This window comes from Oncorhynchus mykiss, chromosome 22 (assembly GCF_013265735.2).
Source record: "Oncorhynchus mykiss isolate Arlee chromosome 22, USDA_OmykA_1.1, whole genome shotgun sequence".
In the NCBI taxonomy this organism is placed as follows: domain Eukaryota; kingdom Metazoa; phylum Chordata; class Actinopteri; order Salmoniformes; family Salmonidae; genus Oncorhynchus; species Oncorhynchus mykiss.
The window spans coordinates 33,468,264-33,493,729 of NC_048586.1; the positions used below are offsets into that span (position 1 = coordinate 33,468,264).

Consider the following 25,466-nt stretch of genomic DNA (forward strand, 5'->3'; position numbering starts at 1 on the left):
TTTAGAATAAGGCTGTAACATAACAAAATGTGGAAAAAGTCAAGTGTCTGAATACTTTCTGAATGCACTGTATATACAACACACAATGTATAATACCACCATGATACAATATTACAATGTACGTGTGTGTAGAGTGCGTATGCCAGCATCTGAGTGCGTATGCGTGTTTGCCTGTATGTGTGTGTTTGTGTGTCTCTTCACAGTCCACGGTGTTCAATAAGGTGTACTTTTATCTGTTTTTTAAATCTGATTTTACTGCTTGCATGAATAACTTGATATGGAATAGAGTTCCATGTAGTCATGTAGTCTCTGTGTAGTACTGTGCGTTTCCCATAGTCTGTTCTAGACCAGATGTCATGTCTTGTGGGCTATGGATTGGTGTCTGAGGTGTTGTTTGAACAGACAGCTCGGTGCTTTCAACATGTCCATACCTCTCACAAAGACAAGTAGTGATGCAGTCAATCTCTCCTCTACTTTGAGCAGAGCAGCACATTATTACGGTCAGACGTGTTACTCTTTTTAATATTTTTAAACTCTGCATCATTGGGAAGGGCTCGCCAGTATTTCATGGTAAAGTCTACACCGGTTGTAACTGGTGCATGTGACAAATAACATTTGATTTGAGACCTCTCCCAATCAATATGTTTTGACCAGTTTACAATCCAGGGTTACACCAAGCAGTTTAGTTTCCTCAAATCTCTCAATTTCCACATTATTCATTACAAGATGAGGTTCAGGGTTTAGAGTTTAGTGAATGGTTTGTCCCAAATACAATGCTTTAAGTTTAAAAAAAATATTTAGCACTAGCTTATTACTTGCCACCAATTCTAAATCTGACTCCAGCTCTTTGTTAAGTGTTGCAGAGGTTTCACTTGCTGTGGTAGCTGACGTATATAATGTTGAGTCATCAGCATGCATAGACACACAGGCTTTACTCAGAGCCAATGGCAGGTCATTAGTAAAGATTGAAAAATGTAAGGGGCCTAGAGAACTGCCTTGGGGAATGCCAGACTCTACCTGGATTATGTTGGAGAGCTTCCATTAAAGAACACAGAGGGTGTTCTGTTAGACAGGTAACTCTCGATCCACCATATAGCAGGGGATGTAACGCCATAACAACTACTTTTTTCCAGAAGCAGATTATGATCGATAATGTAAAAAGCTGCACTGAAGTGTAACAAAACCGTTCCCACAAGCTTCTTATTATACATTTCTTTCAGCCAATCATCAGTCATTTGTGTAAGTGCCATACATGTTGAGTGCCCTTCCCTTTAAGCATGCTGACATTTAGTTCTTAATTTGTTTACTGTGAAACAGTGAGATGGCGCCGACAGAAATGGCAGCTCTGCTTCTATCTCCTTAGAAACTTTGCAGCATTTTTTTGTTTAATCAGGAAGTGTATAGGGGATGTTGTTCACACTGTGACTATTAAAACCTACTCAATCCAAAAACTGGAAAGATGGCAGCATTCACGCAAAAATGATAGCGTGAACCACCGCATTTAACCACGGCGAGGTGACAGGGAATATGACCGAATGCAAACAGTGCAGTTAGCCCTCCATAAGTCAATCAATCAGGCAAAACTTGAAAAAGTGGAGTCACAATTCAGTGGCTCAGACATGAGACATACGTGGCAGGTACTCCAGACAATCATAAATTACAAAGGGAAAACCAGCCACATCTTTCTCACGGACAAGCTAAACACCTTCTTTGCCCGCTTTGAGGATAACACAGTGCCACCAACACGGAACGCTCCAAAAGACTGTGGGCTCTCGTTCTCCATGGCTGACGTGAGTAAGACGTTTAAGTTTGTTAATCCTAGCAAGTATGAAGACCCAGACGGCATCCCTGGCCATGTCCTCAGAGCATGTGCAGACCAGCTGGCTGGGATGTTTATGGACATATTCAATATCTCCCTATCCCAGTCTGCTGAACAACATGCTTCAAGATGTCCACCATTGTTCCTGTACCCAAGAAAGCAAAGGTAACTGAAATAAATGACTATCGCCCCGTAGCACTCACATCTGTCATCATTAAGTGCTTTAAGAGGCTAGTTAAGGATCATGTCCCATACACTTACCTGACACCCTAGACCATCTACAAAAATTTTTTTTTTTAGAATAAAGCTGTAATCTAACAAAATGTGAAAAAGTCAAGGGGTCTGAATACTTTCTGAAGGCACTGTATGGGGCCTATACGGAGCCAGTAAAACACTCACGTCCATGAACTCCACGTTGGCCTTCGGTCCCGTTGCCTCGTTCAGGATCTTGATGGCCACTGGGATCTTCACAGTTTCGCCCTCCGGGACCCAGATACCCTGAGGGAGAAGAGATGAGAGAGGAAAGGTAAGTTAGAGGGGTAGAAGAGGGTGAAGAAAGGAGGAGTGAGTTAGAAGAGATGACAGAAGAGGAGAGAGGTGGAGAGGTGTTTTTAAATGGAGGGAACAAGAAAAATGTGTTTAACAAAAAGGGGTAGGAGAGCTGAGTTAGACGGCAGCTGAATCTACACTGTGATACATAGTTCAGACCTCTACACTGTGAGACATAGTTCAGACCTCTACACTGTGAGACATAGTTCAGACCTCTACACTGTGAGACATAGTTCAGACCTCTACACTGTGAGACATAGTTCAGACCTCTACACTGTGAGACATAGTTCAGACCTCTACACTGTGAGACATAGTTCAGACCTCTACACTGTGAGACATAGTTCAGACCTCTACACTGTGATACATGGTTCAGACCTCTACACTGTGATACATAGTTCAGGCCTCTACACTGTGAGACATAGTTCAGACCTCTACACTGTGATACATAGTTCAGGCCTCTACACTGTGAGACATAGTTCAGACCTCTACACTGTGAGACATAATTCAGACCTCTACACTGTGAGACATAGTTCAGACCTCTACACTGTGAGACATAGTTCAGACCTCTACACTGTGAGACATAGTTCAGACCTCTACACTGTGAGACATAGTTCAGACCTCTACACTGTGAGACATAGTTCAGACCTCTACACTGTGAGACATAGTTCAGACCTCTACACTGTGAGACATAGTTCAGACCTCTACACTGTGAGACAAAGTTCAGACCTCTACACTGTGAGACATAGTTCAGACTTCTACACTGTGAGACATCTCTCTGTCCATTTCTCCCTCTGTCCTCTCTCTCTCTCCCTTATATCTCTGTCTATTTCTCCCTCTGTCCTCTTTCCCTCTCCCTCCGCCCTCTGTCCATTTCTCCCTCTGTCCTCTCTCCCTCACCCTCCGCTCTCGGTCCATTTCTCCCTCTGTCCTCTCTCCCTCTGTCCTGTCTCCTTCTCCCTCATCGCTCTGTCCATTTCTCCCTCTGTCCTTTCTCCCTCTCCCTCTGCTCTCTGTCCATTTCTCCCTCATCTCTCTGTCCATTTCTCCCTCTGTCCTCTCTCCCTCTCCCTCCGCTCTCTGTCCATTTCTCCCTCTGTCCTCTCTGCCTCATCTCTCTGTCCATTTCGCCCTCTGTCGTCTCTCCCTCATCTCTCTGTCCATTTCTCCCTCTGTCATCTCTCCCTCTCCCTCATCTCTATGTGCTTCCGCCTTTAAAAACCTCCTAATTTCTAATGAGCAAAACAAGTGATTGTGGTATGTGATAAGGTGATACCTTGTAGACGGTGCCGAAGGCCCCCGAGCCCAGTATCTTGACCCTCTTGAGTTCAGTCTCTTTGAGGATGCGGAGCTGGGCCTGGTTAGGGGCTGTACCACTAGGTGTTAGTGGCTCCACCAGCTGTAGGGAGACACAATCAATCAACTCATCAGTCAATTCATCGATCAATCAATCTGCAATATGTTAGTTCCTCACTCCATCAACCAGTCAATTAACCAATCTATCCATCAAGCAATTACGCAACCAACCAGTCACATCTCCCATGGGCATGGCACTCTTTAAACTTTACAGATATTGTATGAGAGAGTAGTTGTTTCATTATCTTTCAAGTGGAGAAGAATGAAGTAGAGGCAGCGAGAGGACGGGGAGAGAGAGAAAGAGGAGGGGAAAGAGAGAGAGAGAGTGAGAGAGGGAAGAGATGGTGAAAGAGAGAGGATAATAGCGGGAAGGAGGGGTGAGACATGAAGGGAGAAAGAAAGAAAAATAAAGATAAATAGGGGAGAGAAAGAGAGTAAGGGACGGAGCGAAGAGAGAGAAAGAGACAGGGTAGGGAGGGAAGAAAGAGAGAGGGAGGGAGAGAGAGAGGGAAATGGAGAGAGAGAGAAAGAGAGAGAGAGGGGAAAGAGAGAACGAGTAAATCAGCTCCCTTCTCTCAGCTGTGGCCATGCCCCCCGGCTCATCACTGCTGTCTGATTAAAAAACAATAGCTGTTCTTCATTTAAATGGAATTCTAAATCAGTATCGCATTAGAGCTAAGGAGAGGGGGAATGGGGAATGAGGGGGGTATGGAAAGAGAATGTGAAGCAGTGTGGGGGGGGGGGGGTAGGAAAAGAAGGATAGAGGAAAGGGGAGAGGGATAGGGAGGAGAGGGAGGGGCATGAAAGGTGAGAGGGAAGGAAAGGGGGAAAGAGAGGGGGCAGGAAAAGAGAGTGGAGGGTCACACAAATCCAGTCACCTCTCCGTCGCCCTGGACATCAGGGAGCTGTCCATTACATGAGGTGCTGAATGTGTGGTAGCAAGGACAAGGAGGGAACTGTCCACCAACTGCCTCTAATCTGTGGTGCTGAAAACTGAGGAAGACCACTAGGACACTACCATTTACTAGTAGTCTCTACGAGTAGAGTCATTCCCTCTTTGTTACTCCCTAACTGACATCACTGACGTCAAAGCACTAAGGTTGCATCGAGGCAGGTTATACTGAATAACATAATAGGAAAGAAGTTGTGTGTGTGTGTGTGTGTGTGTGTGTGTGTGTGTGTGTGTGTGTGTGTGTGTATATATATGCAGATAACCAAGACAGCACAGTGGGGAGAAGAGGATGGAGAGAGTGTGAGAGAGCAATAATGTAAGGTACAGTGGAAAAAGCCACAATCTTGTCATTATTGAAACAACTTGTAAAGAGCCTAGTGCACCGTCACTTGATGGCACTGTAACTGTAGGGTACACTGTAACTGTAGGGTACACTGTAACTGTAGGGTACACTGTAACTGTAGGGTACACTCTAAAAGAATGCTGGGTTGTTTGGTTGACCCAACTGCTGGGTTGCAGGGCATTGGGTCACTTTGTTGGGTTCTTTGTTGTTGTTGGGTTTGTTGTGTTCTTTAAAAACTACTGGGATATTGGGGCTGGGTTATTGAGATATGACCCAGTGGGTCAGATCAGAAGACTGGAGGCGTAGTTTAGTAGGGGTGTGACTTTCAGATAGTTATTTTTAGCCACCCATGAAAATACATGTCATTCATGTTCTGTTGTATAGCTATCACAACAACAACAACAACAAATACGGTGTGCAGGTGTGGTTGGTAGCACAAGGGCTTCTATAAAAACCACACCACAAAAAAACTATATACCACACACGTGTACAAAAATTAAATAGTTTGATAAAACAGGTAACAAAACCTACTAATCATAAAAGTACAAATGGACAGATAGGCAATCATAATTTTTTTTAAACGGTATATGTTTTGTTTAAATGTGTGTGCGCATGTGTGGATATGAGTGTGAGTTGGGCTATATGGAGGAGATTACTGAGTAGTTTGGTTCATCAGACTGACCCCCAGTCTACGCTTAAAGTTATTGAGGGATGATGAAGTTTTGGCAATTCCAGAGTATGGTACCTCTGTGTCTGATAGAGAATTGACTATGTGAGGTGTGGCAGTGGGGAGGGTGAAGGTTATCACAGTGTCTTGTGTTATAAAGATGGATTTCAGAATGAACCTGGAAGAATCCTTTGAAAGGTAAACTGTGTCATGACGTTGGCCTGGGGGAAGGTTTATGACAGTCATAAATACCTCTCCCCCCTTTTTCCTCTCTCTACCCTAGTGATGTTACATTTGCAAACCCCTTGGTTAACATAGATATTCTGGGAACATCAGAAGGTGGGGGGAAATTAACTATATTCTGGTAATCCGACCAGTTCGTTTGTCATCTGAGACATTCTGAGACATTCTCATCAATGATAAGATGACATAAACACTACAGTGGAAAGTCTACACATCAGAGTTATCGGATTCACATGGAATTGTTGTTCAATTTAAATGTTTGAATATGAAATTATTCGTGATGGGATGAAATGTGATTTTAGCTTCTAAAATGTGAGATTTGGGTTTTCACAAGGTTAGGGCTCTGCTCAATCAGTGGCCCACCCCTGTGAAGGGACATGGGCTATAAAACATTTCAAACACGCCCTCCTCTCCCTTTCTATATAAAGCCTTGACGATAATATAACCTCCTGTTCCGAGGATGTGAGGACGATGGTCCGATGTCAGAATGGTTCAGATAATAACTACAGAACAAAGCGAACATCAGCGTGAGCTTTGGTTGCGAATGGTATGAACTTTGAACTCTTATTCACTACAGAAGCGATACCTCCTAGCCATTGAGTTAGCAACAGCAGCTGCAAACGAGGGTTAGGAAGGAACAGACAGAGTATCCTGTCTATCACACAACAACGTTACTACAACGTATCCAATTGACAACCAGAGACATTCTTCAAAGGACTCGGTTTGGCAACACGGCCTTCCATCTACCACCAACCTACCGAAGCGCAGCTCAGAGTAAATATTTATTGCATTTTCCTTTTCCAAATGGGTGGTAATTTAGAATGCATAAGATACTGTATTTACGATAGCACAGCTTCTTCCTTTGGTCCTCAGTCTTCCCGCTCTTTCACCCAAACCCAGCCCTTTTCTTTTGTGTAACCAGCTGTCATATCTGTTCCGCCCGCTGGGGACGTTTTCCTTCATGACATAATTTGTAATCAAGTTATGATTAATTATGTGTATGTGTAATTCTGTGTGAATAGTTAGGTATTTAGTAAATAAATAATTAAACCCAACTTTGTATTGCTGATTCAACTTGTTAGCCAGGGTTCATGAAGATAACCAAGAATTTGCAACTTTCAGATGAGACTGAATTAAGGTGACGATTAATATTGACTGCTATTTATGTAAAATATTACTAGGTCTTTAAGAGTTTATTTGGAAGATAACAGCTCTATAAATATCATTTTGTGGTGCCCCAACTCTCTAGTTAATTACATTTACATGATTAGCTCAATCAGGTGATATCAATTACGGAGAAATGATTTTATAGAATAGCATGTCATATAACTTAATCCGGCATAGCCAAAGACATGACAACTGTCTGGGAGGTATGAGTATTTGTAGATGAAACTACATAACTGCCGTGCATTAATGTCGAAAATAGACAAGATATTGAGTTTCTTAAACAAAGGTGCAGGTGGAGCCAGGTAATTAGAGGAGGTGGCTAGTCAAGCAATTCTTTTTAAATTATGAGTATTTTGTGTAAGTAGCAGGCACATGTAGTGCCCCAGACAATACTACAGTAAATTAGATATGGGTAAATTAAAAAAGACCCAGCTTTTAGGTCAACGCATGGTGACTGTAAAAAAATACCAAATTAAAGGATAAATTAACCCATATTTGGGTCATCCCAACAACCGAACTGGCTGGGTCAAAATAACCCAATGTATGTTCTGTTCAATATTTACTCAGTGATGGGTTACCAAATAACCCAAATTGGGTTGCTTTTAATCCAGCATTTTTTAGAGTGCAGTACATCCAGGCTTTTTCACTACACTATGTGGTGTTGAGAGCTTTAATGGAACCTGAACCTACTGTCTGTTAACACAGAGTACTCTCTTCTCCTCTTCTCCCCTTTCCTCCCATCCCCTACTCTCTTCTCCTACACGGTGATAGAGTGAATGCCTGTCTGTCCTCTCTGCAGGCAGAGCTCAGAGTGAGCTAGCGCTATACCGCCCTGAACATTAGCAATAGAACAAGACACATACAGTTGAAGTCGGAAGTTTACATACACCTTTGCCAAATACATTTAAACTCAGTTTTTCACAATTCCTGACACTTAATCCTAGTAACAATTCCCTGTCTTAGGTTAGTTAGGATCAACACTTTATTTTAAGAATGTGAAATGCCAGAAAAATAGTAGAGAGAATGATTTATTTCAACTTTTATTTCTTTCATCATTTCGGGCAGCCTTCCGCAAACTTCCCACAATAAGTTGTGTGAATTTTGGACCATTCCTCCTGACAGAGCTTGTGTAACGGAGTCAGGTTTGTAGGCCTCCTTGCTCGGTCACACTTTTTCAGTTCTGCTCACAAGTTTTCTATAGGACTGAGGTCAGGGCTTTGTGATGGTACCTCCAATACCTTGACATTGTTGTCCTTAAGCCATTTTTCCACAACTTTGGAAGTATGCTTGGGGTCATTGTCCATTTGGAAGACCCATTTGCAACCAAGTTTTAACTGATGTCTTGAGATGTTGCTTCAATATATCCACGTTGTTTTCCTCCCTCATGATGCCATCTATTTTGTCAAGTGCACCAGTCTTTGCTTCACAGTTGGGATGGTGTTCTTCGGCTTGCAAGCCTCCCTCTTTTTCCTCCAAACATAACAATGGTTATTATGGTCAAACAGTTCTATTTTTGTTTCATCACACCAGAGGATATTTCTCCAAAAGTACGATCTTTGTCCCCATGTGCAGTTTCAAACCGTAGTCTGGCTTTTTTATGGTGGTTTTGGAGCAGTGGCTTCTTCCTTGCTGAGCGGCCTTTCAGGTTATGTCGATATAGGACTCGTTTTACTGTTGATAGAGATACTTTTGTACCTGTTTCCTCCAGCATCTTCACAAGGTCCTTTGCTGTTGTTCTGGGATTGATTTGCACTTTTCGCACCAAAGTACGTTCATCTCTACGAGATGAAGGCACAGTCAACTTAGTTTATGTAAACTTCTGACCCACTGGAATTGTGATACAGTGAATTATAAGTGAAATAATCTGTCAGTAAACAATTGTTGGAAAATGACTTGTGTCACACACAAAGTAGATGTCCTAACCGACTTGCCAAAACTATAGTTTGTTAACAAGACATTTGTGGAGTGGTTGAAAAACGAGTTTTAATGACTCCAACCTAAGTGTATGTAAACTATCGACTTCAACTGTACGCATCAGGCATCTCACAGTATGTAGCTAGTAGCTACAGTACTGAATGGGACTAAAATATGAATTCAAAACATGGCTAGTATACTGAAACTCAATTAAAGTGAAACTGAATGATAAGCTCCCTGTTAATGTTATTTCACAGTCGTCGTTATAACTAATATCATATATCTCCTATCACATTTGCAGTATTGGTGCTGTTTGCAGTCCTGACAGTGGTTCTGTCCTGTAATAAGGTGCCTTTAGGGACTTACCCATCTCCTCTCTATCCTATCCATTCATTCTGATCAGACAAGGGAGAGGGGGGAGACAATGCTCTTGATATTTCATTAAGAGTTCCAAATGCAGACAGAACGCTTCCTGGTTGGGGTCGCGTGGCAGGGAGTGGAGCAAGGCAGGCTGGGATATTCATTAAGATGGATGTTTTGAGGGGATGAGAGATCTGCGCTCTGCTCCCCACCCCCCTGCCTGTTTGGGCTGCGTCATGGTCCCCTATTCCCTACATAGTACAATAGTTTTGACCAGGGTGTAGTGGACTACATTTGTCGGGAATAGGGTGCCATTTGGGATGCACCATGATGAGAGAATAAAAGGTTTCTGTTATCCAGATGACATGAGTACAGCCTGAGCTCCATCCCAAATGGCAACCTGTTCCCCAACAAGCCCTGTTCAAAAGTAGTGCACTATGGGAATAGGGTGCCATTTGGGATACAGGCTGACATCTGTCTATTCCATTTGATGGATGAGCTGCCTAATTTTCCAAAGAGACAGTGACAGAAAACAGTTATGCTGTACTGCTACAGAGTCAGGAGGAAGCAGGGAGCATTGTTATGCATAGGCTTGTAGGATTGTGTGTGTGTGTGTGTGTGTGTGTGTGTGTGTGTGTGGTGTGTGTGTGTGTGTGTGTGTGTGTGTGTGGTGTGCGCGTGTGTGCGTGCATGCGCGTGAGTGTGTGTGTGTGTGAGTGTTTGTGCATGCGTGTGTGTGTGTGTGTGTGTGTTCCTCTCATGTTAGCCTGTACTCTAAGACAGTGTATTGTCATGCTGGTCAGGAGCAGACACTCTGTAGAACGCAGATACAGAACATAGCTACCTCTACATAAAAGTAAAGTTGTAATACAGTAATGGCTGTTGTGTTCGCATTTCTAGACGAGGTACAGTACAGTGGCATAATGTTCTATTAAAGCAGTACAACAAGATGATTGAGATTTTAATAAGGTGTGATTGTATTTGTGTTGCTTTGTGTTGCCTGGTTCAGAGTAAGGTCAATATGAGTACTGATGATATTTTCGTGCATAACGTCCGTTCCAAAAACAGCCAAATAATAACACTAGTCATTATTGACTCTGGGTTCAAGCTCAGGTATTCTAAACATTAACAAAGGAGAGGAGGGAGCGAGGAGGGAAGGAGGGAGGACAGAGAAAGGAGGATGAGAGAGGTCAGAGAGTAGTGGGAGAGAGGAGGGAGAATGGCAACAGAGAGAGGACGTGAGAGGTCAGAGAGTAGTGGGAGAGAGGAGGGAGAATGGCAACAGAGAGAGAGAGAGAGAGAGAGAGAGAGAGAGAGAGAGAGAGAGAGAGAGAGAGAGAGAGAGAGAGAGGGAGAGAGAGAGAGAGAGAGAGAGGCCACTCTGTGATCTCATAGACTATGGTGGCCCTCACCTATAACAGAGCACATCACATGCCAAGAGAGAGATTGGCACTACTGGCTCTGTGTTATTACAGCTCTTCATAAAGCAGTGAGTGAAGGGAAGACCATCACACTAAGATTAGGATGTAGGATGAGAGTGAATTGAAACTTCAAAACTAATCAGTGCAAAGTCTTTGTACTGTAAACTCGTGCTACATCCCAATTGGTACCTTATTCCCTATATTTTGACGAGAGCCCAATGGAAGGTTTGTCTATGATCCACATCTCAAGATGTCCTTACCCTGTCCTGTCTCCAGTAAGCTTGAAGTACATACCTCTATCCTTGATTATCACATCCACATCCACATCCAAACTTTGTCTCCAGGTGTGTGTGTGTGTGTGTGTGTGTGTATTCACACCCCATACCTCTGTCTCTAGGAAGCGTCGCAGGGCTCTCTTCTTCTTGATGCTCTTCCTGCGGACGGACACGGCTCCGCTCAGAGCCACGATGACCACCACGAAGAGGCCACCTATCACCCCGGCTGCAATCAGGGGAGTCCTGAGGGAGAGAGATGTGAGATAGGGCCACAGCATTAAATACTACCTCTTTATTTTCTTTAAAATAGTTTAGCTGCTCTTGATGTACCTATTATTGGCTGGTACAGGGAAACCAATGGACTAGTTTGTCCAACTGGCAGGTCAAGTAGGTTTAATCAAATGCTACAAATATTTGAAAGGAAAGAAATATTATTTGAAACCAGGTCTGATAAGCACTTACTCCAGAGGTCACAACAGACGTGGCTGACTAGAGCTTGGGACAATTCTTAATTAGCTAACAACCTTTGACAAAATACATGATCTAGCATCTGCGGGTGTCCTGTTACAATGTTAGGCAGTTAATTCAAAGAAGGGAAAGAAATGAAAGTCAGGACATTTTTTCTAATTGAATAAAAATAATATATTCCATTCAGCATGTGTGATCAGGACTTTCCATGATCTCTCCAACCCTCTACACTCCCAACCTGTCTCCCTGTCTGTCTGTCTGCGCTGAGTGCTGGGAACTTTGGGTTACGTCCCAAATGGCACCCTATTCCCTGCATAGTGCACTACTTTTGACCATACCCCTAGGGACTTGGTTAAAAGTGCATATAGGGAATGGAGTGCCTTTTAGAACGCAGACACAGTATACTGTAGGTGAGAAGATGAGATGGTCTTAATACAGTTTTTAACAATCACTTTGGCACTAATTTCAGAACCTTGTGGTCATTTTTCAAAACTCTAAACACAAAACTCAAAACGGTCATCACTTGTAACACAGGCTGTCCAATGTTCAAAACATTGCATTGTGCATTCATATCGTTAAAGAAACCTTGTACTTGCAGAACCATTGGTTCAAATAACTCATTTATCATGAAATAGCATAGGACCATTCATTTAGATCACCCACACACAAGATACCGATAGTTTCACTGTGTAGTTGTCCGTACAATCATTAAATATTGTAGTACAACATATGTGATACATGTTTCATTATGCTACTTCATGTAAATACATCACTGTAAAAGGACTAGTAGAGTGAATACTACAGACACAGTGGAATCATTGAACAAAATATGACATTTATTGATGAAATACAATAAAATCACAACATAGGTTTTTTTCAATCAAAGCAAAAATAATTAGCTACAAAAAAAGAAAAAACAGTTAAAGGTCAACTGCAGTGTTCCTCACCTGGCTTACTGTAAAACATCACTGTAGTGTTCCTCACCTGGCTTACTGTAAAACATCACAGCAGTGTTCCTCACCTGGTTTACTGTAAAACATCACTGCAGTGTTCCTCACCTGGCTTACTGTAAAACATCACTGCAGTTTTCCTCGCCTGGCTTACTGTAAAACATCACAGCAGTGTTCCTCACCTGGCTTACTGTAAAACATCACTGCAGTTTTCCTCACCTGGCTTACTGTAAAACATCACTGCAGTGTTCCTCACCTGGCTTACTGTAAAACATCACAGCAGTGTTCCTCACCTGGCTTACTGTAAAACATCACTGCAGTGTTCCTCACCTGGCTTACTGTAAAACATCACTGTAGTGTTCCTCACCTGGCTTACTGTAAAACATCACAGCAGTGTTCCTCACCTGGTTTACTGTAAAACATCACTGCAGTGTTCCTCACCTGGCTTACTGTAAAACATCACTGCAGTGTTCCTCACCTGGCTTACTGTAAAACATCACTGCAGTGTTCCTCACCTGGCTTACTGTAAAACATCACTGTAGTGTTCCTCACCTGGCTTACTGTAAAACATCACAGCAGTGTTCCTCACCTGGTTTACTGTAAAACATCACTGCAGTGTTCCTCACCTGGCTTACTGTAAAACATCACTGCAGTGTTCCTCACCTGGCTTACTGTAAAACATCACTGCAGTGTTCCTCACCTGGCTTACTGTAAAACATCACTGTAGTGTTCCTCACCTGGCTTACTGTAAAACATCACAGCAGTGTTCCTCACCTGGTTTACTGTAAAACATCACTGCAGTGTTCCTCACCTGGCTTACTGTAAAACATTGCTGCAGTGTTCCTCACCTGGCTTACTGTAAAACATCACTGTAGTGTTCCTCACCAGGCTTACTGTAAAACATCACTGCAGTGTTCCTCACCTGGCTTACTGTAAAACATCACTGCAGTGTTCCTCACCTGGCTTACTGTAAAACATCACTGTAGTGTTCCTCACCAGGCTTACTGTAAAACATCACTGCAGTGTTCCTCACCTGGCTTACTGTAAAACATCACTGCAGTGTTCCTCACCTGGCTTACTGTAAAACATCACTATAGTGTTCCTCACCTGGCTTACTGTAAAACATCACTGCAGTGTTCCTCACCTGGCTTACTGTAAAACATCACTGCAGTGTTCCGCACCTGGCTTACTGTAAAACATCACTGTAGTGTTCCTCACCTGGCTTACTGTAAAACATCACTGCAGTGTTCCTCACCTGGCTTACTGTAAAACATCACTGCAGTGTTCCTCACCTGGCTTACTGTAAAAAGCTAAACAAAAGATTGATTACTGTACTTCTATATTTACAACAACCCTGTCTTGTGGATTTGGCCACAGGTTCTCATCCACATCACAATGGATGTTTTCATTAGCCAAACATCTTGCAAAGAATCGTCGGGCGAATCCAGGTCTGACACTGGTCTGCTGTGATGTCATTGCATGCGTCATCCATGGCCTGGAGAAGCTTGTGGCTTGTTCGTGAGGGCGCCTATCATATACCTTCCACCTCCATGTGGAGAAAAAATCCTCAATCTGGTTAAGGAAAGGAGAGTATGGGGGTAAGCACAGGGTGGTAAATTGTGGATGGGCCTGAAACCATGCTTGCACCATTTGAGCATGGTGGAACCTGACATTATCCCACACAATGACATAGGTCATGCCATCAGCTCTTACAGACCTGATTTAGCTCATCAAGGATGGTTACATTCGAACAGCGAATCATGTGGCTGCCTGCAACTCAATATATAGAGTATATAGAGTAGAGAGCTGTAGATGTTGTTCGACCAAACATTAGAACGGGTAAGATGCATAATCTAAGCAACTTTGACCCTGGTATGATTGTTGATGCCACACATGGTGATTCCAGCATCTCAGAAACAGCTGCCTTCCTGGGATTTTTATGCACTACAGTCTCTAGAGTTTACAGAGAATGGTGCGATAAACAAAACACATTCAGTGAGCGGCAGTTCTGTGGGCAAAAACACCTTGTTTATGAGAGAAGTCAGAGGAGAATGTCCAGACTCATTCAAGCTAACATAAAGGCCACAAATGCTCAAATAACAGCTGTTTAAAACAGTGGTGTGCAGAAGGGCATCTCTTAACATACAACGCCGTGAATAATTCAGGCTGTTGTGGAGGCAAAAGGGGGCCCTACCCAGTACTAGACAGGTGTCCCTAATAGAGTGGCCGGTGAGTGTACAGTAATGTCAAATCTGAAAACATGGTCTGGAACAGTGGTACATGGGACCATATGAACTGGATTGGTGTCAATGGATCTTGTTATCCTGAAACATTCATGTTCTAAACATGGAATATTGATCGTCAGTTTCCATAAAACTATGCATTAAGACTATGCACCATAAAACTATGCATTAAGACTATGCACCATAAAACTATGCATTAAGACTATGCACCATAAAACTATGCATTAAGACTATGCACCATAAAACTATGCATTAAGACTATGCACCATAAAACTATGCATTAAGACTATGCACCATAAAACTATGCATTAAGACTATGCACCATAAAACTATGCATTAAGACTATGCACCATAAAACTATGCATTAAGACTATGCACCATAAAACTATGCATTAAGACTATGCACCATAAAACTATACATTAAGACTATGCACCATAAAACTATGTATTAAAAGTAACGCAACAGTTACTTATCATTTTGATCTGTTGTATCAATTGATAGTTAGATCATTGTAATGAAATGAATAGATAGTCATCTCAGATGTAATGTGTGAATTGCATTTTGAAATGGTAATATTTTGATATTAAGTTGTGTCATTTTGAACAGGCGATTTTAGTTCAAAGAACAAATTATCTTAGCTTTATGTGTATTGTATCCAAGCAATTGGAAAAAGTGTTAAGAGCTTTGAAAAATGTGCATTTTGATCATTGGTTGTGAGTTTTGTGTCTATAGTTTTGAAAAATGACATCAAGGTTCTGAAATTAGTGCCAAAGTGATTGTAAAAAACTGTAAAAAGGGCTCATTCGGCAGAACAGAACAGAGCAGAGTGGCGGCGTCAGCACACTCCAGTCATGTTTTACATCAGCAGGAAAGCTATCAGCCACCTGGTACATCACAGGCCCATTACATGTTATCCACTCAGCTCACTTCTGGAATCAAATGAAACACCCCCCAATCTTTCGGTCATCGGGTGCCTCCCAAATGGCTCCTCTATTCCCTACTGTATGTAGTGTGCCACAAATTCACCACGGCACATAGGGAATAGGGTGCACCTGCTCATTCTCCCAGCTCCACCTCTCTCCTACCCAATATTACAGGGATGGATTTACTGTAGTAAGGGACGACATGATGATTTGTGGAGGAAGTGGCTTCAAGAGACATAGTTGTAATTTGTAGGAAAGCAAAGGCATACTCCTAGTAAACATTGTAGAGATATGCCCAAATGGAAAGTGGAGAATGGGGTAATAAGTAAAAAACAGACTTTGAGCCAATATGACAATCAGCATGTGTGTGTGTGTGTGTGTGTGTGCGTGTGTGTGTGTGTGTGTGTGTGTGTGTGTGTGTGTGTGTGTGTGTGTGTGTTTGTGTGTTTGTGAAGAGAAGGTTTGTGAGTTAATGTGTGTGTGTGTGTGTGTGTGTGTGTGTGTGTGGGTCAAAACGCAGAGAGTGACAGAGTGCAGATGACAGTCAAGTCTCTATTATATATTATATGAGACAGCCTTACACAGCAGACTGTGGCAAGGAGTAGGAAGGAAAGTAGAAGAGGGTTGACACAATATCAGATCAGCTGCTGTGGAACCCAGCCTACAACCTACTTAGGTTAGAGACATTAAATCTAGTTTTTAAACCACTCCACAAATGTCTTGTTAACAAACCATAGTTTTGGCAAGTCGGTTAGGACATCTACTTTATGCATGACACAAGTCATTTTTCCAACAATTGTTTACAGATTATTTAACTTAGAATTCACTGTATCACAATTCCAGTGGGTCAGAAGCTTACATACACTAAGTTGACTGTGCCTTTAAACAGCTTGGAAAATTCCAGAAAATTATGTCATGGCTTTAGAAGCTTCTAATAGGCTAATTTACATCATTTGAGTCAATTTAAGGTGTTCCTGTGGATGTATTTCAAGGCCTACCTTCAAACTCAGTGGTTCTTTGCTTGACATCATGGGAAAATCAAAAGAATTCAGCCAAGACCTCAGAAAAATAATTGTAGACCTCCACAAGTCTGGTTCAATCTTGGGAGCAATTTCCAAATACCTGAAGGTACCACATTCATCTGTACAAACAATAGTACGCAAGTATAAACACCATGGGACCACGCAGCCGTCATTCGGCTCACTAAGGAGACGCGTTCTGTCTCCTAGAGATGAACGTACTTTTGTGCGAAAGGTGCAAATCTATCCCAGAACGATAGCAAAGAACCTTATGAAGATGCTAGAGGAAACAGGTACAAAAGTATCTACATCCACAGTAAAACGAGTCCTATATCGACATAACCTGAAAGGTCGCTCAGCAAGGAAGAGGCCACTGCTCCAAAACCGCCATAAAAAAGCCAGGCTACAGTCTGCAACTGTACATGGGGACAAAGATCGTACTTTTTGGAGAAATGTCCTCTGGTCTGATGAAACAAAAATAGAACTGTTTGGCCATAATGACCATCGTTATGTTTGGAGGAAAAAGGGGGAGGCTTGCAAGCAAAAGAACACCATCCCAACCGTGAAGCACGGGGATGGCAGCATCATGTTGTGGGGGTGCTTTGCTGCAGGGGGTACTGGTGCACTTCACAAAATAGATGGTATCATGAGGTAGGAAAACTATGTGGATATATTGAAGCAACATCTCAAGACAGCAGACAAGTTAAAGCTTGGTCGCAAATGGGTCTTCCAAATCGACAATGACCCCAAGCATACTTCCAAAGTGGCAAAATGGCTTAAGGACAACAAAGTCAAGGTATTGGAGTGGCCATCACAAAGCCCTGACCTAAATCCTACAGAAAATTTGTGGGCACAACTGAAAGAGCGTGTGTGAGCAAGGAGGCCTACAAACCTGACTCAGTTACACCAGCTCTGTCGGGAGAGATGGGCCAAAATTCACCCAAATTATTGTGGGAAGCTTGATGAAGGCTACCTGAAACATTTGATCCAAGTTCAACTATTTAAAGGCCATTCTACCAAGTACTAATTGAGTGTATGTAAACTTCTGGGAATGTGATGAAAGAAATGAAAGCTGAAATAAATAAATATCTCTACTGTTAATCTAACATTTCACATTTTTAAAATAAACTGTTGATCCTAACTGACCTAAGACAGGGAATTTTTACTGGTATATAATGTCAGGAATTGTGAAAAACGGAGTTTAAATATATTTGGCTAAGGTGTATGTTAACTTCCGACTTCAACTGTATGTCTGACCTCTGAGAGGCTTTGTCTTCTCAACATTGGCCCCAAGCAATTATAATCAGTCATAAGCTGCCTTTCTATTATGCTCAGTTAAACCATAGCTTCTCTAAAACATGTTCGAAAGCCACTTCACCAACTTGGCATGCTACAATCACAGTCACATAGTTCTATCAGGGTATTCTCTGTTACTCTGCTGTCAACATACTGTATATATGGCTTTTCCCCTCACAGCCTAGGAACTTTATCTGTTTACAAGCACTTCTCCTCATCCACCTTCACCTCTCTTCCTCCTCACCCCATCTTCACCCCACAGCCTCTCCCTGTCTCCCATCATCAGCTCACCCTGACATTCTCCCCTCATTGCCTCAGATAGAAGAGAAGTGGATCAGATAGTAGAGTAGCGAATCAGATTGAAGAGCATTGAATCACATAGAGTACTGAAACAGATTGTAGAAATGCAACAACTAGAGTGTAGTGAATCAGATAGAAGAGTAGTAAATCAGATCGTCAGATAGTAGAGTAGTGGATCAGTGGAGAGTGAGACCTAGGCTACTGCAGGCTCTTTCTGTGTCTCAAATGGCAACATATTCCCTATATAGTGACCATAAAGCTCTGGTCAAAAGTAGTGCACTAGATAGGGAATAGTGGCATTTGAGATGCAGCTTGGAATGAATTAGCAGTCATTACCGCCTCTCTCTCTCCGCTCTTACACAGCTCCATTCAGCTCAGCTCAGCTCTGCCTTGAGATCAGGATGCTTTGGCCAAGTAGTGTGTTTTTACACTATGCCTTTGTTTCGGCCTTCATTTTTAAGCCAATTTGGCATCTCTCTTCTGTGCTGTTTCTTTCTAAGCATAGTCCTATAGGGGGAAGCTGTTCTATTAGGCATTTTGAATGATGTGTTCTGTCCCTCTGTTCTCTTCTGTTCTTCCTTTTTGTTTCCTCTCACTATCTCAACCCCATCTCAATTGGGTTGAGGTTGGGTGATTGTAGATGCCAGGTCATCTGATGCAGCACTCCATCACTCTCCTTTGTCAAATAGCCCTTACACAGCCTAGAGGTGTGTGTTGGGTCATTGTCCTGTTGAAAAACAAATTATAGTCCCACTAAGTGCAAACCAGATGGGATGGGGTATTGCTGCAGAATGCTGCGGTAGCTGCGGTAGCCATGCTGGTTAAGTGTGCCTTGAATTCTAAATAAATCACAGACAGTGTCACCAGCAAAGCACCACACACCATCTCACCTCCTCCTCCATGCTTCATGGTGGGAACCACACACACGGAGATCATCCGTTCACCTACTCTGCGTCTCACAAAGACATGGCGGTTGGAACCAAAAATCTCACATTTGGACTCACCAGACCAAAGGACAGTTTTCCACTAGTCTAATGTCCATTGCTCGTGTTTCTTGGCCCTAGCAAGTCTTATTTGGCCCTAGCAAGTAATTATTGTTGAAATGAATTGCTCGACTTATGTAGATTTTCCCCATCTGTTTGTGTGCAACACTTGAATAACAAGTTAGCTATATTTCCAGCACCAGCCACTGTTCACCTCCTATTGATTGAGCTGTGGTTGCCACCAGTTGTTTAATGTAACCTTTGTTTAACTAGGCAAGTCAGGTAGGAACAAATTCTTATTGACAATGACGGCCTACCCTTAATGTTGCTGAGCTAATTGTGTGCCGCCCTATGGCATTCCCAGTCACGGTCGGATGTGAAACAGCCTGTATTCGAACCAGGGACCGTAGTAATGCCTCTTGCACTGAGATGCAGTGCCTTAGAAAGGTCGAAAACAAATTATTTGTTGCAAGTTGGGGAGGGGGATTTTTCGCACCTAGCTAGGCTATTTGACAATTCTTTAGTAAAGGTTGAATAGTCTTTTGTTCAGCTAATAGCCCATCCTAGAAAAGTCGGTCCCTCTCCTTGTTTGGGCGGTGTTTGGCGGTCGACGTCACCGACCTTCTAGCCATCACTGATCTGTTTTTCATTTTCCATTGGTTTTGTATTGTCTTCCTTCACACCTGGTTCCAATCCCATCAATTACATGTTGTGTATTTAACCCTCTGTTTCCCCTCATGTCCTTGTCGGAGATTGTTTTATTGTATGTTATGTGCAAGTTATGTGTCGGTGTGCGACGGGTTTTGTACCCATTTATATAATTTTTTGTATATTTTTGAGTTTTATGAGCACTTATTAAACTACTCCGTTTATACCAAGTTCTTTTTCCTGCGCCTGACTTCCCTGCCACCGACACGCACCCATTACACGTTGGCAGAATTCACAGTCTGCTACAGTAAGTACGCTTGTGAAAAACAAAATGCCTCCAGCTGTCAACACAGAATATCTAAGGGGCTTTTATATAATTATAATGTGGGGTTAATAATAATAATAATATTTTTTTCCCCTTTCCACTTGTTATTTAGACCGGATTGTTACTCCCATCTCGTTCCTCGCTCCGTTCCACACCTCATTCTCCGCCTGAGTGCCTTGCTTGTGGATGTGCTGGCAGGATATGGCAGCAACTTTGATTGTGCGTCAAATTCAGCATATCAAGTTTGTATGAAGGTCTGGTTATTCACAGACAACTAGTAATATGCTCTAAACTGCTCTGGTGACAAATTAACTTTGCTGCTCTGTTGTCCACATGGGTGGGAGAACCTATTCAAGTAAGCAAATACATTTCGAAAATGTTAAGAAAAACTATGTATTATTAGCTTCAGTAACTAGCTACAGTGCATTTTTAACTCAAATGAGCTGCCAACGTAGCTAGCTAGTTTACTGTATAGACAGCTAGCTAAGTTAATTACATTTGACCAGCTACCTCACTTCATATTAGCTATCTATCTTGATATATTTAACACTGTAAAATACATGTGTAGGTAGCTAGCTAACAGCCATGGAGGAGAGTGAAAGGATAGCTGGCCCAGCTGTCAAAGTGAGAGTAGGATATTCTGGATAGAGCAGGTAATTTTGTGTAGTTCCAGTCCTTAAAAGTGAGGACAGAGAACATCATATTCAGTGCTGTCTAATTTGAGTATAATGAAGTCTGTTTTCTTGAGGTTTCCTGTCCTTGGATACAGAGAGCTGTGAAAGCCTGTCTGCAGATGAAGAGGTCCCAAAAGTCTAATAATTACATGTTATATTGTTTGTCCTCATGTGTCTGTTTTTGAGCATAAAGTACCACTTAGTGTGGACACCAGGTGAGACTACACACACAGATTCCTGTTGAACACTCTCTTTCACCACCTTATTTCCTCAATAAGTCTCAGTTTCACTTCATCTTTTTCCCTAAATCCTCTTGGTTATATCAGCTGTGTTGGTGAACCCCTCCCACATCTGAACTAGCTGACACAGAGGGCACAGCATAATCATAGGTGAGAGGTCACTTGGTCGGGTCAACAGAAGTATTATTAAAGAGGTGCTTTACATTGAAATACAGAGATATAGTAGTCCCAGAGTTAATGATCCAAGGTCAGTTTTGTATTTCACCTCATGATGATTATGATGACTGACAGTGTTAGAATTTAAAAAACAAAGCTTAATCATGCTCTCTCTCTATCCATCTGTCTCTCGTCTGCAGGTATATGTTGATGTGAGAGAGGAAGTCAGTCCCGTCATCGCCACAGATAACCTTCGGGCCAACTGGGGGCCCAGGGCTGGTTAAGAGACACCGCTAGAGACACTATGTAATTGTGATGAACTGAGAGAATATTAGGGTAGGTCATTCATTAGTCATATGCTGTCTTCCCGGCTCTTCTGCTCTTACCTCTTTCCCTTTGTCTTTTACACCCCTCTCCCCACCCCTTTCTTTCTGTTTTTTTTAGAATGTACATCGTATGTGCATTGAAGTACAGATTGAACTTGTATTCATAACATAATATTATAATATTTATAATGCGTGTATTATGTATTAATTTCACCTGGATAATGAACTTTCAATATAGCGTTTCACATTCTCCACTGGTTGAAATGAAGTATCTCATTGAAATACTCTACCTACTGTATCCTGTGTCCTCAGATAGATGGAGGTAGATATGCACAGGAAGTGTATTGTACTGTTTATTTTCTGTATATATGAATTACAAATTAGCGTTTACTTAAATCATGGTTCTAGTCTATTGCATAGTTACAATGTGTAATCATTTATGTCCCAGGAGAAGGAGTGGTAAACACTGTTGAATTGTATAATTGTAATACATACATGTAGACACAGCATCATTCAAATAATGTAGTTTGATACACCTGGTATTGGATTTGACTGAAAAAAAATGTGTCACAGAGATTCATACCTGAACCGCACCTTTATTTGCCAAAGAAGAGTACATGATCAGTGAATATATTCAATGTACATGCTGCAATGTGTGGATCTCATGTGTGGTGATAACTACATGTATATACGACTTTCATCCTTGGCACAAAGTTATTATATTCTACTCAATCCATAGGCTTCATTAATGCCATTCAGACACATCCATAGGCAGTTATTTTAACCACCAATACACAGGTACATAGTTAGCTAGCTATGTTACTTCAGCTGCATTGCTGATATAAGCAGGGCATGCTAACACAATTGTACATTCAATTTGCAGGAAATGCTTTAGCTAGCTAGATTCTTACATCCACTGTTTCAATAGATAGCCTGGTTTTCTCAGGAGTCCCAAAACATGAATTACAATTTCATACTCATGTCATAACACTAGCTAGCTAGTCAGCAAACTGGCTAAATAGTGATTTCTGTAAATTAACTGTATGACAAAAAAATATGCACAATCGTTTGTCTCTACATTAACAACATTCCTCTCAATTGCACATGTTTTGCTTGACTCATGTTATAATTACTTACATTTGCTTCCACCGTAATGTTTTGTCAGCCATCTTTGCTGAAGAAAGTCACCTGTGACTGGTGGCCCGCATCAAATTAGTTATTGGAACCACTATGATTGGTCATATAAAAACCTTGGGACTCAAATGCATAATTAGTGTTCTAACTCCCCCTTGTGGTGGTCTGGAGCAATGAAGCCGTGACGCTGGGTACCTCTAAGTCCTGCGATGTAAGCTCGCAACTTTTAAAGGAGGAACCACTGTAGCAATAAATATAAGCCTTGCTCAGTGGGAACAGTTGGTTGTCATGACATTTTCTGCTGGGGAGAAGTGTGTGTGTGTGTGTCATCTTTTTACTATTGAGCCCTCGTCAAAGATACATTTAAATGCATTAACGTGTACATACAAATCGCAAATAAATCAAAGTTGAACTTGTGTCTCTGTGTATGCAGTCTGTCCTGGGGACAGAGAAGTGAGTGACAGTAGGGATTTGAAGAGATATTTACCTGTCCATCATGCCAATACAGTCCTGCAGTCTGGGTCCAATACACCTGGATGAGGGAAAGGAACAGAGTTAATGAAGCAACAGAATAAATCAGTCAGTCATCCATTCGATCACAATCAATCAATCACTCGACTGGACATTGGCCTTGAGTGTCTGTCCACAGAAAAAAACAGTCATGTCAGTCCCAGAGATGAAGGGGCACGTTCGGGAGTCAGGACACTGCATGGTGAGGCTATTTGTTGTTAAGAGGGAAAGGAATGGTAACAGAGAGAATCTCTGAATCTATTTCAATCTGTCTGAACTGAAGGACTTCCTGGGATAGAGTGTCAAGATGGCATTTCCACTGCATTGTGTTTTTTTAACAACGTCGTTATGTGTACATGGAGCAGTGAGCTGCCAGCCTGCCGCTCAGCAGGAAATAGAACAAAGACGTGACGGGGCCAGCCCGGTGAACTGACTGACTGCAATACCAAAATATATCTGCCCCTTCTTTCTGTAGCTGAAAATTACAATCGTAGGATTCACAGCACTCAAAGAGCAGATGGAGAGTGGAATTTCTCCCTCTCTCCCTCCCTAAGTCTCTCTTTTGCTCTCTTTCTCTGTGTCCCTGTCTCCCTCTATCTCATGCTCTGCCTATCTCTCCCTCTATATATATATATATATATATATATATATATATATATATATATATATATATATATATATTTATGTCTCTATTTCTCTGTGAAGTAAACAATAAACAAAAGTGAGAAGAAACTAAAAACAACAAAGGTTTCAAAAGGATTAAGCCATTATAAATATTATATTATCAGATAATGTTTTTAACAATGTGCACAAAGTTGCAGTATGAATATGTTTGTGCTCCACTGGTTGCCCCGTTTTCATGGCAACGGGTCAAAAACCTTGCTGCTGTGATTGCCCATTGCGGTATTTCATCTAACAGATATGGGTGTTTATCAATGTTTGATTCATTTTCTAATTCTTTGTAGGTCGGTGTGATCTGTGGAAAATAGAGTATGCGTCTCTGAAATGGTCATACCTTTAGCAGGAAGTAAGGAAGTGCATCTCAGTTTCCACTTCAGATCTGCCTATGGCGGCCTCAATAGCAAGGAAGTTAATGTACATAGTCTGGACATAGTCAAGGATTTTCCTAATTTTGGGTCTATCCCAGTGGTCAGGTATTCTGCCACTGTGTATTCTCTGTTTAGGGTCAGACAACTTTCCTGTTTGCTCAATTTTTTGGTTGATTCTTCCAGTGTATCAAATAGTTATATTTGTGTGTTCTTATAATTTAATTAAGTCTAATTGTGTTGCTGTCCTGGGGCTCTGTGGGGTCTGTTTGTGCTTGTGAACAGAGCCCCAGAACAAGATGGCTGAGGGGACTCTTCGCTAGGTTAATCTGTAGATGAGGGCTTTGTGATGGAATGTGTGGGCATCACTTCATTTTAGGTGGTTGTAGAATTAAACAGCTTTTTTTATTTTGATAATTAGCAGGTATAGTCCTAATTCTGCTCTGCCTGCATTGTTTGGGGTTTTGCATTGGTATAATTCTTTGTGTGCTCTAGGGCAACGGTCTTTTTTTGGGACACCATTATTTTTGTGTTTCTGAGATTTACCATCAGGGTGCAGGTTTGACACAATATGTGCAGGCAAACAAAACGCCCTCCTTGGTTGGAGATAGAAGCACCAGATCATCTGCAAACAGTAACCATTTTACTTCAGAGTCTTTCAGGGTGAGGCCGGGCGCTGCAGACTGTTTTAGTGCCCTTGCCAATTCTTTGATAGATATGTTGAAGAGGGTGGGGCTCAAGCTGCATTCTTGTCTCACCCCACGGCTCTGAGGAAACAAGTATGTGTGTTTATTGGTAATTTTAACTGCACATTTGTTGTTTGTAAAAAATGATTTTAGAATCTTGTATGTTTTCTCCCCAACACAGCTTTCCATTAATTTGTATAGCAGACCCTCATGTCAAATTGAATCAAAATATTTTTTGAAATCAACAAAGCATAAGAAGACTTTCCTTTTTTTTGTCAATTAGAGAGTGCAGGGTGTATTTGTGGCCTGTCGTCTGATATTTTGGTAAGAAGCCAATTTGACATTTGCTCAGAAAATGTTGGAGTCTGCTGTTGCAGAGGATCTTTCCATGGTTACTGCTGACGTAGATTCCACTATAATTATTGGGGTCAAATTGGTCTTTGGGGTGATCAGAACTTGAGTCCAAATGAGCTGAG

General features: G+C 41.9%; 1 protein-coding gene across 1 annotated transcript in view; it reads right to left on the reverse strand.

The window, feature by feature from the left end:
* LOC110502092 (receptor tyrosine-protein kinase erbB-4) overlaps nucleotides 1–25,466 on the reverse strand; it is a 108,021-nt gene that overhangs the window by 66,516 nt on the left and 16,039 nt on the right. Inside the window, exons 3-6 of the mRNA XM_036959590.1 lie at nucleotides 23,236–23,280; nucleotides 11,174–11,306; nucleotides 3,642–3,764; nucleotides 2,219–2,317 (exon numbers count right to left, since the gene is read on the reverse strand). Of these exons, the coding sequence (XP_036815485.1) occupies nucleotides 2,219–2,317; nucleotides 3,642–3,764; nucleotides 11,174–11,306; nucleotides 23,236–23,246 (366 nt within the window). The 5' untranslated portion in view covers nucleotides 23,247–23,280. The remainder of the gene's footprint in view (nucleotides 1–2,218; nucleotides 2,318–3,641; nucleotides 3,765–11,173; nucleotides 11,307–23,235; nucleotides 23,281–25,466) is intronic.